At 58.6% G+C, this 14,187-nt stretch overlaps 1 protein-coding gene across 11 annotated transcripts in view; it reads right to left on the bottom strand.

The window, feature by feature from the left end:
* Nucleotides 1–13,857, bottom strand: part of TSNARE1 (t-SNARE domain containing 1) — a 99,013-nt gene extending 85,156 nt beyond the window's left edge. The window contains exons 1-3 of one of the 11 annotated variants that reach the window (XM_088798925.1): nucleotides 12,669–12,873; nucleotides 11,537–11,547; nucleotides 7,406–7,412 (exon numbers count right to left, since the gene is read on the bottom strand). In XM_088798925.1, coding sequence (XP_088655051.1) covers nucleotides 7,406–7,412; nucleotides 11,537–11,547; nucleotides 12,669–12,751 — 101 coding nt within the window. In that variant the 5' untranslated portion in view covers nucleotides 12,752–12,873. Of the gene's footprint in view, nucleotides 1–4,392; nucleotides 4,572–7,405; nucleotides 7,413–11,536; nucleotides 11,548–12,022; nucleotides 12,453–12,668; nucleotides 12,874–13,495 lie in introns of those variants that run through there. The other 10 variants (XM_088798923.1, XM_074316992.2, XM_074316991.2 and 7 more) reach the window with 10 other exon arrangements.
* Between the last annotated feature and the right edge of the window lie 330 nt (nucleotides 13,858–14,187).

Genomic DNA, 14,187 nt, shown 5'->3' with positions numbered 1-14,187 from the left:
GGCCGGGCCCTCTATGGAGGCCCAGGAGGCGATGGGGGCAAGTAGGGAGAAGTGGTCCCCCGGCCTTCTGCCAAAGCGTCCCGTGCAGGTAGCCAGGGAGCGGCTCTCGGGGACAAATGCTGGAGCACCCCTTCCCACAGCACGCTACCGCTCAGGCCAGCCAGCCAGGTCCCGGGGCCTCTGGGCGGCAGGACACAGCAAAAAGAGAAGGCACCGGTCACCAGTCCAGACAGCTGAGCTTCGTATGCTTGGTGGGAGAGTCAGCTGCAGGCTGGGGGCAAGTCCCCCCTCACGGGTGCCCTAGGCACACGCTCTCGCCTGCCAAGGTCCGTCTGGGTGTGGAGTCCCTGAGTCACAGAGCTCCAGCTCGTGCCCACACCCACCCTTGGGCCACCCCCTCCGACCCACACCTGCCTCTCCCTCCACACACACCCAGGCCAGACGCTCGGCCCCACGCACATGTGCGCCTTGTGCGCCACGGAGCCAGAGGCAGAGGAGGGGCCGGCCGGGGGAGTTGCAATGACACACATCGGAGTGTTGTTATAGCAACTTGGACCACGTCAAACAGAATGCCAGCCAGCCACCCCAGGCACCTCCTGGAACAATGCTCAGAATGGGCCAAGCAGAAGCGGGGCTTCCAACAGCACCAAAGGGCAGTCAGGACACCAGCCACGCACGCCCTTCACCCTCTCCCCTGCCGCGCGCCCCACCCTACCCCACCCTCAGGGGAGGCCACAGGAGGCCAGGCTTCTGGCCTGGCTCTGCCCGCTGCCCAGCTCCCTGCTCATCAGCGGGGCCCCTTCCCACAACGGTGGCAGCTGAGGGGCAAGAAGACTGTGCCTGAGTCACGAGGGCAGGGGCTGCAGGCGGCCCAGAAGTCATGCTCCCCGCAGACCCGAAGACTCTGGCAGATGCAGGGTGGGCTGTGGGGGTGGCTGAAGGAGGACCACGGCCTGCAGCAGGGAGCCATGGCCGCATCTGCTGGGCACACCCACCCACCAGACAGCCCAGCTTTCCAGGGGAGAACGCCCATCACCACCTCCTCCCGCAGACTTCCGGTGAAGTGACGCGAGGGAGGGGAGGCCGGCGGAGGCTTGTTGTTTGTCTGTTACTTTAATGGTAGTAACCTCAGCAAATTAACCGGCTGAGGAGGGCAGGACCCCCTCCCACAGGAGAGGGATGACAGCTGCAGCAAGGTCTCAGTGAGTACGGGGAGGGCGTCCCCCTTTTTACAGACGGCAGAGTTAAATCACCGATGACACCATCATTTGCCCAGGCAGGCAGAGGTGGGCCCCCAAAGAGCAGGCCCAGCTGAGAGTGGTCGCCTAGGAAAAGGAGAGCCCACCACCCTCACCCCCAACCCACAGCAACACCTCACAGCCTCTCCTCTGCCTGCCTGCCCACGCTCTGGCACTGAGTGTGAGGCCAGGCCAGTGGCTGGCACACCAGGGCAGCCCTAGGCACCCAGCCCTCACCTGGAAGCCTCAGGGAGGAGGCGCCCCACGGACAGACAGGGCTTCCCAGCATGGAGTCTCCGCCTGCCCTTCAGCCCAGGGCCTGTGGCGCCTGCTCAGCGGCCTGGAGCTGTCCACGGTGCTGAGCACGACAGGCCCTGCGCTGGCTCCGTGGCCTCTGCCCACACCACACTCAGAGGCTCATGGGTCCACCCCTCCCCAGCCTGAAGCGAACTCCTGCGGGGGCTGGTGGCCTTACCGCCATGGCAGGAGGGAGCAGGGCAGTGAATGAGCCCTTCCTAAGTGCTTACTGTGTGCAAGCACCAGAACAGCCATTCGAATCACATTATCCTTGTTTTCATTTTCACAGTTTTTGGAGTTTACTGAATATGAGGAAACTAACTTCAAATATAAACGTGGCTACATACATTAGCATATTTTTCCTATTTTCTTCTAGAAATCACATTAAGATGAAAAGAATGACCCCAAAAAAATAATCAAACAAAAAATGTAAAAGCTCACACTTCATATTTAGAGAAAGTAGAAAATGAATACAATTTGCAGGCCCCAAAACATAGGTAACGGCTCCCAAGAGCAGGAGAAATGAGGCAGAGTCCTCACGGGAGGACGTAAAGGGACGTTCGTGAGCGGTGAGGGGACACAGGACAGCAGTGGCAGATCTCAGAGAGCACCTGAGCGTTACGGGCTGCCCCTGAACTCCAAGCCTCTGTTCACCACACCCCCGAGAACAGGACTGGGCAAGGAGGGCCGGCATCGGAAGCCTCTGAGAGCTCAGCCAGGCTCACGCAGCAGAGCCGTGGGACCACAGGCTGCACTGCCTGCCAGCCACGTCTGCAGGAAGCCCTGCCACTGTGGCAGCACTGAAGGAGGGAACCTCGCACCTCTAGGTGCAAGACATGAAGATAAAACGGGAAGAGGACAAAGGAGAAAAGACATTGCAGGGGGACTCAGAAGTGTCACCAAGGGCAGAAACAAGAAAAATGAACAAACTAAGGTAAAAAGAAAGAAATCACTCATAAAAGAAAAAACAGGCAGGCCTCAGATTTTTCCAAAGCAACACTCAAAGTCAGAAGTCAGTGGAAAAAGATCTACCAGCTGGCCAAAGAATGATGGTCTAAAGCCAGGAGTCCATCAACATGCAAACTGTCCGTCAAGCCCAGCTGAGTTTTGAACACATAAGCCCTTAGTCACCACTGCTCCCGCCATCCATTCTGAGAAAGCACGAGCAGGAAAAACCTCAGCCCATCAAAGGCTGACACAGGAAACTGAATCTAAAGGGCTGTCAGTGAGCATTCAACACATCTACCTGCAGATACAAGACTAGAACAAACATGGGATTGGAGTGACAGACGCAAATAACACAATGCTCTGACTACAGAGAAACAACTCAACTAATAAAAATCAAGAGGGAAATGAGAAAAGAAGGAAGGCAGAATGATTAGCTCATCACCTCGACAACAAGAACTCACAAGTCAGAGGCTACAATTTACAGCTGACATTTCAGTAACAGTAATGCAAGTAGGTTTAATAATACAAAGGTGAACACTGAGAAAGGTGTAATTATTGACTAAACAGGACACAATAGGAAACAAGACTCCTGACAACAACAACAAAAAGGACAAAATCCGTGCAAGTAAAGAAAACTTGAAAACATCACAGAAGAACACAAAAGGAAAGCAAACCACATCTGGACAGACAAACCACCTTCTTGAGAAGGAAGATTCGATACTAGCGGTCACTCTCCCTAAGTTAATTTATAAATTTAACATAATTTCAACCCCAAACCAGTCAGGTTTGTGGGTTTTGAGTGTGTGCATGCATGCGGGTGGGGCTGTGGGCTGGGCAACGCAAAGGAAACAATCGACAGAGTGAAAAGTCACCACAGGAAGGGGAGGAAATATTTGTAAACTATACCTCAGGGGTTAATCCCCAAAAACATATATGAGGAACTCCTACAACTCAATAGTTTAAAAAAAAAAGAAAAGTAAAAGAAAACTAATAACCTGGTTATAAAATGGGCTGAGGACTTAGGCAGACATTTTTCCAAAGATAATGTAGAAATGGCCAACAAGTATATGACGACATGCTAGCGTCACTAACCCTCAGGGAAATGCATATCAAAACTACAGTGGCTTGTCACCTCACACCTTTCCGGGTGGCTGTCATCAAAAAAACAAAAGGTTACGTGTCAGCTAAGATGTGGGGAAATTGGAACCCTCGCACCCTGTTGGTGGGAATGCAAAACGGCACAGCTGCTGGGGAACAGCATGGAGATTCCTCAAAAAATTACAAACAGGACCCCCGCGTGATCCAGCCACCCCGCTTCTGGGTGTTTGTCCCACAGCACTGAAGTCAGGATATTGAAGGGACACTAGCATGCCTGTGTTCACTGCAGCATGACTCAGAAGGACCAGTGCCCGTCAGACAGGCACGGAGTCCATCCAGGGCACCAGTGCGCAGCTAACAGGAGGCGAGGCTGGAACACCTGACAACACGGCTGCTGAGAGAAGCCAGCCGGACGCAGGGCTAACACTGCACGATTCCACGCACACGGTCCAATTCAGAGTCAGAAAGTGGAATGGTGGCTGCCAGGGGCTGGGCGGGGAGGAAATGGAGAGTTACTACTCAGGGCATAGTTTCCTTCCGTCAAGGAAGATGAGTGAGTTCCTGTCGCGACACGACCCGCCCCTCAGTCAACAAGCCTGTACTGCGCGCTTGAACGTTTGGTAAGAGGGCAGAGCTCACGCTAAGGGTTTTTATCACAATAAAATACAGATTTCAAAAATCTAAATACAAATGGGAATTTAGGGCATGACTCAACCAGACCATAAAAGCAGTGGGGAAGAGCGGGCTGATTTCCTAGTTCGGATGGGACTACTGGTGAAACGTCTGCAAAACAGTAACGTCAGACCCATACCTCACAGCCACGCCAGGATAAACAATAAATGGATCAAAGCTTTAGAAGCAAAACAGTGAGAACTAGAAGAAAACACAGGAGGTTGCAAGTTTCGAAACTCGAAGAAAAGAAGCACTTGCTGACTGAGTCAAACTCCAAAAGCCGCAGGTGAGTGAGCAGGGAGACCGTCCACCCGGGCGGCAACGGCACGTCAGGAACCAAGCGACCGGGTTCGTCGGACTCTCAGGAGCCAATTTCCATCATCTACAAGAAAGAGACGGATGACGCCGTTTTTGAAAAGTGAGCAGCCGAGGAACAGAAAGTTCACAGAGAAAATACAAACGCCGACTGTTCGATACACAAAAACGTCCCATACTCGTCCCCAATAAAGGAAAGGCACGTCCCCCGTCTGAAGCTTGGTCACACGCAGTGTGGGGACAGCTGGGGCCAGGCGCTGCCACACTTCCTGTGTGTACACTGCTCCGTCCCCGGGAAGGGCAGTGTGCGTCACAATTAGGAAAGCACGTGCCCTTGGGAGCATTTATCCTACACATATGACGTACACACATGTACCACATGGCATAGGAACAAGGTTATTCGTTCTGTAATTGGCTAAGATGGAAAATAACCTGAATTTCCATCAACAAAGGAGGACAAAATCGATTCGGGCATTTCCACACGTGAAATCTTCTGTAGTTCTCCAAAGAAAAAGAGAAGCTCTCTGTACTGATACGGAAAGATCGCCAGGACATTTTGTTTTGAGTAAGGAAGAAAAATTAAAACCAAGGTGCAGATTTGTTAAAACACGACTTGTGAAAGAAAAAGGTAAAATAAAAGTATACGTCTGCATTTGCTTGATCTGTATATGGTGGATTGCATTTGGTTGATATTTGTATCCTTGTGTCGCTGGGAAGATAGGTAAGAGGCCAGCAACAGTGGTGACGAGGACGGGGCCGGCAGGGCTGCGACACTTGTCACTTCCACCGCATAGTTCTAGTTTTGAACTATATACGCTGTTCAAACTTCTGAAATGCAAGGACACTGGAAGAGTTACACTGCCACGCAGCCACAGCGGAACAGGACCCAGTAATAAAAAGAAGCTAGTGATACATGTGACAACCTTGAGAAATCTCCAGGGGATTTCACCAAGGAAAAAGGCCAGTCCCCCGAGGTTACAAGCTATGTGATTCCATTTACATAACATTCTTGCGATGACATGAGAGAGGAGGACAGATCAGTGGTCCCCAGGAGCTGAGCATGGCTGGGGCAGCAGGGAGGTGGGTGTGGCCCTAAAAGGACAACCAGCCAGGGTCGAGATGGAAACAGCCATCTGCAGACTGACCCATGTGGGCACGGTGGGTGTGGCCTGTGCTCTGGCTCTGCCAGACACCACCACTGGGGACGCCAGGTAACGGACACAGATGGCTCAGAAGCATTTCTTACAACCACATGTGAAGGTATAATCATCTCAAAATCAAAAATTTAACAATAAAAGAAGACAGCAGGCTGTCGATGTCCATGCCTCCTGTGGCCACCAAGCAGACAGAGCCAAGGCCATATGCAACCTGATCTGGTGTCCCCAGCACCTGCCTCTGGGAACAGGGGGACCAGAAGGGAGCTGAGCCAGCAGGCCAAACCTCTCTGTGCACAGGGGGAACCCCGGGAGGAAGAAGGGAGAAGCCCAGGAAGGAAGGGTGGCCCAAGGCACAAAGCGGCCTGGCCGCCATCTCCAGCTCCCTCCCCCGAGGGGGTGGGGGCGCCACACTTCCTGGCCACTTGGGGTGCGGATCCCTCACTGGCCAATGAACTGTGAGCAAAAGCGACTGGCTCCGTCTGCGCCAGCCTTTAGTTCCCAGGACAGGACCCCAAGAGCTCTCCTCCCTCTGGCAGGGAGAGCACATTCCTGACAACAGCTGCTCTGTGACCCAGCAGCGGGGTCTCTGACTCCATGGACTAGTCCCCCCATTCCCCAGAACACACACTTTCATAGCTTCAGGCAACTGAGCCTTGGGGGACGCTTGTTACCTGGCCTACACCGTTAGGGCCTCCACCCAGCCCATCACATCCGTGCCTACACCTGGATGCCTGGCTTCACTCCTGCCAACCTGACCCCAAGTCCCATGAGACAGAATCCTGCATGTTGCCGTGGGCCCCACCCCTCCACTGGCCTCCAACTCCTCCTGCAGGTGAGCAGAGGACCAGGAAGGTGGCAGGTGCTCTGCCCTGTCCAACATCATAGCAGAGGCGTCAGGGCAAGGCCGCCCCGGCCAGCAGCAGGCAGCCCAGGGTGCCAGGCCCCGCGGGCGGGCACACTTCCACAGAGCAGCCCTCAGCAGAGCCTTGAATGGTGGGAGGAGGATGCCAGGTGGGGTTGGCACCCGCCATTCCAGGAAGGGGGCAGCGAGCTGACACCCAAGGACAGGCTCAGGGGGCCGACACAAAGGCCCAGCAAGTCAACCAGAGGCTGGAAAGACGATCAGGTCAAATTGCAAAGAGCTGCCACCGCTAAGTGAAGGAGGCGGCGCCCAGAGGACGGCGCCCCAGGAGTGAGCACCAGAGCTGCGCCCGGGCAAGAAGGCCGGAACAGTAACAGTGAATGGAGGGCCTGCCACAGACCGGACACTGGGGGCGGCCAGAGTGTCCGCCCCCACAACCAAAGGCTTCCTGGACCCGGGACGGGGTGGAGAGGACCCCCACCCCCATGCTCGTTAGCACTTGGGCTGCGTGACTGGTGAGGATGAGGTCAGCCCCGGGTAATGAATCCAGCTCCTCATGGGCCCTGCTGAGCCCGGGGCTAGGAGGGCAGCCAAGCCCCGGAAGGAGGCTGCTGTGCTGCATTGTTTCAATGTGGGGAGAGGTGGGGTCTGGGCCTTTCGGAATCCTTAGCTGGAGGGAGTAGGCAGCCAAGGTGGGGGCGGCGGGAGGGCCTGGGGGCACCCGCCTCCTCCGGGCTGGCTCTGTCCAGCCGACTTCCCAGAGCAAAGTCCTCACACCCCTCCCGTCTTCCCCGACGACACCCCATCCTCTCCTTCACCACCATCCTGGAGCCCCAGTGTCTGGCTTCCTAGCTGGTGAAGGCCCAGTCTGCACCCCTCATACCACACTCAGGGTCTGGCTCAGGGGACGGACAGACATGGAGAGACAGGTGCCCGAGCATGGCACGTGGCCCCAAAGCCCTGAAAATGCTTGACTTGATGACTGTACACCTTTCCACAGGTCAGGGAGGGCCAATCACAGCCTGAAGGAGAGCTCATTCTATGCCACCTGCCACCCAGCCTTACGGGGGACAAGAATTCCGAGTTCCACCTGGGCCACCCTCTCCCCTCTGTGAGAAATACCAGGCTTCTGAACCTGGATTCCTTAAAGCCCTCTGACCTTCACTAAGCTCTCCTTGAGAACGTCAGCTCAGTCAGGGAGAGAGGCCCAGCACTGGGTCTTTATAAGCATAACCACCGCCATCACCAAGTACGTCCTCTAACCCACGGGGCATCAGGCAGTGGGCAAGCCCTCCCAAGCTGGTCCTGCGGGAGGCAGCAGAGCAGAAATGCAAGAGCGCTGGGTTCAAATCCCAGCCGGTCCCTGAGGACTCTGGGAAGTTCCTCAGCCCTGGGAGGGCTGCTGACCTGAGGGGCATAAGGAACCGAGCAGGTGCCTGGCGGACCCCCGAGGTCACAGCAGTGCTGCCTTACACACTGATGGTGCCGACTGGTGATGGTCAGCCCTCCTGCACCCCCGCTGACCCACCTCAAAAGCAGCCCAAGCCTTGCTGTCCAGGCAGCGCCAGCTCGGGAGTGGGAGGCAGCGGGGAGGCCGCCCACAGGGCCCCTCAGCAGAGGGACAGTCCCCCCACACCCCTCGAGCAACATCTTCAGTGTCCGTGTTGGCCACGGAGCTGATGCCACCACTTCCAGGTGGCTGCTGCAGGGCTCCGGAATGCGCTAACGAGGGACATGCGTCAGGTTCCCATGGCTAAGATGCTGCAATGCTGTGTCGGGGAAACTCATTGTTTCTGTACCTGGGCGCTAACACCGTCCTTCTCTCAGGGGAAATCAGGCAGAAAACAAGACAGTCTTCCATGGATCCGGTGAAAGTAAGCAACAGAGGTGTCCTGGGCTGGAGCTCCCAGCTGGGGCTGAGGGGTCAGCGTGTGCCCAGGATGGCGGCTCTCTCCCAGAGGCGGAGCCCAAGGCTGCCAGGGTAATGAGCAACCTGCTGCCCCAGTCCCTGGAAAGGCCCAGCTGTCCCAGCAAGTGATCACTGCATGGAGGGGTCTACAGCACAGAGCCAGCCACATGACACTGAGCGGAGAGGCCACCAGGCCCGGCCGCTACAGGCTGGGGAAGGGCATACACCTCTCAACGCCAGGGGCGGCCTCCAGCCACAGACCCTGCACGCCATCCCACCCAGACCCCTGGCCCCTGCTCCCGCAGCCGTCCCCAGTCCTCTTCAATGGTGCTCAGCGAGGCTCACGCTGGACCAAAGCCCAGACCTCACCTGCCTCCCGAGGCCCTCACAGCCCCGCCCCAGGCAGCCGCACCTGCGGGGAGCCCCACACCCTGTGTCGCCCTCCAATCTCCCACTGACTGCACCGGCTTCCTTCCCATCCTCGCAGGCTAATTCTCAGTGTCCAAGACTCAGCCTAGACCCCCCCAGCATCCAGGACTCCTTCCCAGATACCCACCCATGCACAGTCTCACCCCTCATCGGCCACCCACTGTGACCCCACTCTGTGACGAGGCCAGCCCCATCCTGCTCCCCACACACCCTGAGGCTCTGGGCAGGGCCTGGCCTTAGAACATCCTCATGGAACGCTCTGCATCACGGACGGCGGCCTGACCACAGATGCCGTGGCCCTGCCACTGACCCCCCCAGCAGGCCGTCCTGCTTGCCGGCAATGGCACCTGCAGCCCACCTAGCTGGCTCAAGTCCTCGCAGGCTGCCCAGGCCCAGAGTGGACCTCAAAGGGGAAGGCTCCATCACTACGGTATCACCTTCACTTCCCTTCACACCCGTCCTGACCCCCAGCAAGGCTCAGCTGATGGAGACAATCCTGCAGCTGGAAAAAGCTGGTGGAACGGCGGCGACGGGCTTCTGAGCACAGCGCTGACTGCAGGCAGGGAAGGCACTCTAACCAAGCCCCACACCCACGCCCAGGAGGCATCGCCATTGGCTCTGCAGCTCGGGCACCTGCCAGGCACCTGCCTTGGTCTGTTGGTGGGTCCTGTCTTCTCCAGCAGGACTCGGGCCAAGACAAGTCCCTTCCTACAGAAGGTCCCACTGGCTCCACAGGCCGCGCTGTAGGAAGCAGAATAAGGACGCAGGTTCAGGTCAGCTCTGTCACAATCCCCCTCACTTCTTCAACAAACAGGCACTGGGAGCCCTCTGGTTCAGGCCGGGGTCACAGCTGGGTGTTCAGTGGTGCGGCTCCCAAGTAGGACGGGAGGCAGACGGGCAGCCTGGCGTCTGGGCTCGGGGCACACGGGAGGAGCCTCCTCTGAGCCCACGTCCCTCAGCTAAAAAATGGGACCTGCAGCCCCCTGGCCTGCTTCAGCACACCCAAACGGGTAAGGAGGTTCAAGGTCAAGTACAGAAAAACCTACAAGAATTAGTGCTGAACAACCGGAGGTAACTTCCTGGGGAGAGACAGGACAGGCCCATTCATTCTTCAGTTCTACTCATTCTCTCTTCATTCACAGATTCGGGAGCCGGGCAGGGCTGGGCAGGAGGGCAGAAACAGGCCAATCCGAGAGACGGGCTGCCTTCCGAGCACCGGCGAAGCCATCACCACAGACATCACACGAATCAGATTTTAAAGCACAATGAATTACAGCCAGACGAAGCCACAGTTAAATTCCATTGGTAGCAAATAACACAATCAAAACAAACCCAGCAGCCCCAGATCTGCCAGTGTGAGCTAGAACAGCCCACGCCCTGGCCACCAGGTCAGGTGCCAACACTAGCCAGAGCAGTGAATGCCTGGCCACCTAGGACACAACCCGGATGTCGGGGTGGAGTGGATGGCACCCTAGAACTTCGCAGTTAGGGGCGCGGGCAAGTCCACATCTCGGTGCCTCAATTTCTTCAGCTGTAACACTGGGTAACACAAGCCTTCCTCCTGGGCTCACTGTGAAAACGACCTCAGTTATTGGGCGTAATCACGTAGGACAGAGCCCAGCAGCCAGCACGCTGTTTGAGCGTGGCAGGTACGGTCAGTGTCATCACCCCAGAACACCCACCCTTCCTTTCTGGCTGACCAACCTTGCCGTGCTTCCAGGCCCAGCTCAGAGCCCACCTCCTGAGAAGGCCTCCTTCAGGACGCTGGGGCGCACATCTACTCCGTGTCATTACGCTCAGCACACCCCTGGTCACAGCTGGAGTCTTTTCTCCCCAGCTGGAAGTTAAGTCCCATGTCCCTGCTTCAAGCTTTCCACATCTTGAACAGACAGACCCTCGCCACAAGCACATGTCTCATTCTGTCCTCTTCACTGGCTTCTATGTGCAGTCCACTCACACATCAAAATCTGTCGGGTACCCAACAGGCTCTAGATGCCAGGCTGGGCACTCGAGGCCCAAGGGTGACCAAGAGGGAGGTCCGTCCACCCCAGAGGCTTCCAATCATGTGTGAGACAGAGATCATTTCAGCGTAACACAGAACGGTCAGGTAAGCACCCGAGGCTGGGAGCCATGGGCATAAGTGGGTGAACCCAACCCAGAAGAGGCAGGGGACAGGAGGGCTCCCGGAGAGACATGGGGAGCACAGGGCATTCCAAGCAGAGGGCCTGGCTCCCACACACTCATGCTGCTGGGAAAAGACATGGGATGTTCAGGAATCAAGGACTTCTGCACTGCTGGGGCCCATGAAGCAAATCATGGAAGATATGGCTGGAGCGACAGGCAGGGACCAGACCCTGGCCTTCACCCTGGAGACAGCAGAGCCAGGGAAGGGACTTAAGGATGCCTGCCCACAAGCCCGTGAGCCCCCAGACCGCGGTTCCGTGCCTAGGCGCCCACGTCAGGGCCTGCAGAGTTGCTGGTCACAGTCAGTGCAGCCAGGCCAACAGAGGAGGAGAAATAAGGACGTGGTCTGACTAAAGCTCCACCTCCCCCAGGAAGCCTTCTGAGATTTGCCAATCTCCCACAACCACTGGCTATCACCACCCCGTACTTGAAGCTGTACTATCCTTGGCGGGCATTTATTTGCTGCACCAGATTCCTTCCAGGACCTACAACCTGTGAGGCTGAACCACGTGAAAGCACTGTTATAACAGGCGGAAGCACTCCAAACTGACAAACTTCATCTGTCTCCTTCACCCTAATACTGTGTCCACGCTGGGGGTGCAGTAAGGACCAACCCTAATCCCTGCCTCACAAGCACTAAAGATAAAATAGAACACAAGCAGCAAGCGGCAGTGACAGGAAGGAAAAGAGACAGAGCCTGAGGCAGGAAACACTGGTGGGAGCGGGTGGTCAGAAAAGTGAGCCAAGACCTGCCCAGGGGAGGCTGAGCTGCCGTTCTGCCAGGAACTAGGAGAGGGCAGGAAGCGGGCAGGTGAGGAAGGAAAGGGACCCAGGCGTGGCTGGGACGACAGCAGGCCCACCCAGTCCAGGAGACTGGCACACAGAACTGTGCGACGGCTACAGTGTTCCCTACCTGTGCCAAGTGAGGCCAGTGGCCACCACGCTGGACAGCGCACACACCACCCCAGGGCCGGGAAGGAGTGTGATGTGAGTCTTCCAAAGGAGGCCCCTGGAGGGCGTCCAAGGGGCAGCACAGACGGGTCACCTGGATGCTCGTCGGGCGGGCGCAAGGTCCCAGCTCTCAGAAGCACCTTTTAAGCCAAACTCAGGAAGAGCCGGAAGGCGCGGAGGAAATCGCACAAAAGCTGGCTTTCCCTCCAGGGCTGGTTCCCACGCGCTGGGATCGACCCTCACACCCAACGAGTGGGCACTGGGGCCTCAGGAAAAGAGTGCCCACCGCCCTGGGACCCTGAGCGCTCAGAACCCGCCGCGGGGGGCGACCCTGGGGTGATTCCCCACAGCTGGGCGCCCTCGGGGAGGCGGAGCTGGAGCGCCCCTCGGCCCGCCCCCCCAAGGCTGCCCCACCCCGCCAGAGGCCCCGCCCCCAGACGGCGGACCCGCCCCCCGCCAGGCTGCCCCGCCCCGCGGGCCCGCGCGCCCCTCCCGGCCCTCCACCCGCGCCCTCCCAGGCCTCGGGCCACGCACCCTCCCGCCCCGGCCCGCGGGGCCCTCGCGGGTCCGCCCCCGTCGGCCGAACCTGCCGCGCGCCGCCACCTCACCTGGGCCTGGGTAGCTCGCGAGCGATCTCCGTGCGCTCTCGGCGGGAGGGGCGGTGCGAGGGGCGGAGCCTGCACCCAAACATCACGTGACGGCCCCTCCCGCGCTGGCCCAGCACCGCCAGGCCACCCCGCGCCGGGCACAGGCGTCAGCCAATGGCCGCGGAGCCGCGGACGCGCCGTGGGCTGCGTGCGCCCGGAGCCTACAAGTCCCACAGTGCCCCGCGCGGCAGCCGGGACCGGCCGGGGACGGCGGCCGGCTGGGGCCCAAAGCCCGTGCTGCCCAGCGCTCCGGGCCCGGGGGACGGCCGGGTCCTCGTCACCCCCGAGCCTCAGTCTCAGCACCCGTAACGGGTGACATTGAAGGTGAAGTTAGACAAGGAGCGCACAGGGCCAGGTCGCAGGCTTTCCAGGAGTGGGCCCCTGCCCGAGCCAAGCCCGACCGGAGGGGCCGAGCCGGAGGAGTGCGGAGCCTCGCTGGTGGGCTTCCCCGGGACGCGGGCCGCCCTCGCCAGAACGGGGCAGCCTGTCGCCCCGGACACTGAGACCCAAGGGAGCCCCAGGGCCTGTGCCCACGGCGCAGCCCGAGCGGCCCCTTCCCCGCCAGCAGCCGCGGTGCAGCTGGGCCCCTGCCCGCCCGAGACCCCCCGGCTGCGCCCTCCGTCCTCGGGGCGGGCGGCTGGCCACCCTCCCTGCCCTGCCTGTGGGCACCGGGCTTCAAGCCCCTGGCGACGGCGCCCCGCCCTCCTGGAGACACACTGGAGGAAGGGACCTGGGAACCGGGGTAGGATCCCGGGGCCAGTCAGTGCCTGTGTGCCCTTGGGCCTCACCCCTCAAGGTCTTCTCAGCCGGTCCCACTGATGAACCAAGAGCCACACCTGGGGCAGCGGAGGGGCCCACACATGACGGGTCCTCCTTACCGCTGTGGTACCATGACTGTTATTCTCCTCTGCCCAGGCTAAAGGCAGCCTCCTCATAACTGCTGGCGACCCCGGCAGAGGCTTGCTGAGCTCCTGGGAGGGGGCCAGACCCAGACGCCTTTGTCAGCGCCCAGAGGGATCTAAGCGGGACTGTTACCCCACACCAAGCATTTCCACGGAGAGACTGAGCCAGGCAGCCTCCTGCCAGCTGGGACTAATTTCACCCCCAGACTGAGCATCACAGGGGAACAAGCCCTGTTCTCTTCATGCTGCTGTTGACAGCTTTCCTATAGGCTATGGGCCCCTTGTCCATCCGGATGGGCCCATCGCCCTTCCAGGTGTGTGTCCTGGCCACTGGAGGACGGGCTTCTTGAGGGCAGGCCACATGTTTATGTTCGCATCTCTGCATCAGCAGAGTGCCTGGCACTAGGTGTGGCCAGGAGCAGTGAGGGGTGGTGAGTGAGCCGGTGAGCTGTACTCATGGGCTTAGTTTCCCCACGGAACCTAGTCTCTGTTCCAACACCAAACCTACCCAATCTGCTGAGTGATGTTGAGCAGTAACACACCTTTTCTGGGTGTGTTCTCAAAGGGTCAGTGCAGGA

Source organism: Rhinolophus sinicus, chromosome 6 (genome assembly GCF_057876585.1).
Source record: "Rhinolophus sinicus isolate RSI-liver-muscle chromosome 6, RSI-T2T, whole genome shotgun sequence".
NCBI classification, from domain to species: domain Eukaryota; kingdom Metazoa; phylum Chordata; class Mammalia; order Chiroptera; family Rhinolophidae; genus Rhinolophus; species Rhinolophus sinicus.
The sequence above is the reverse complement of the archived record's forward strand: the minus strand, read 5'-3'. Positions and strand labels throughout refer to the sequence as shown.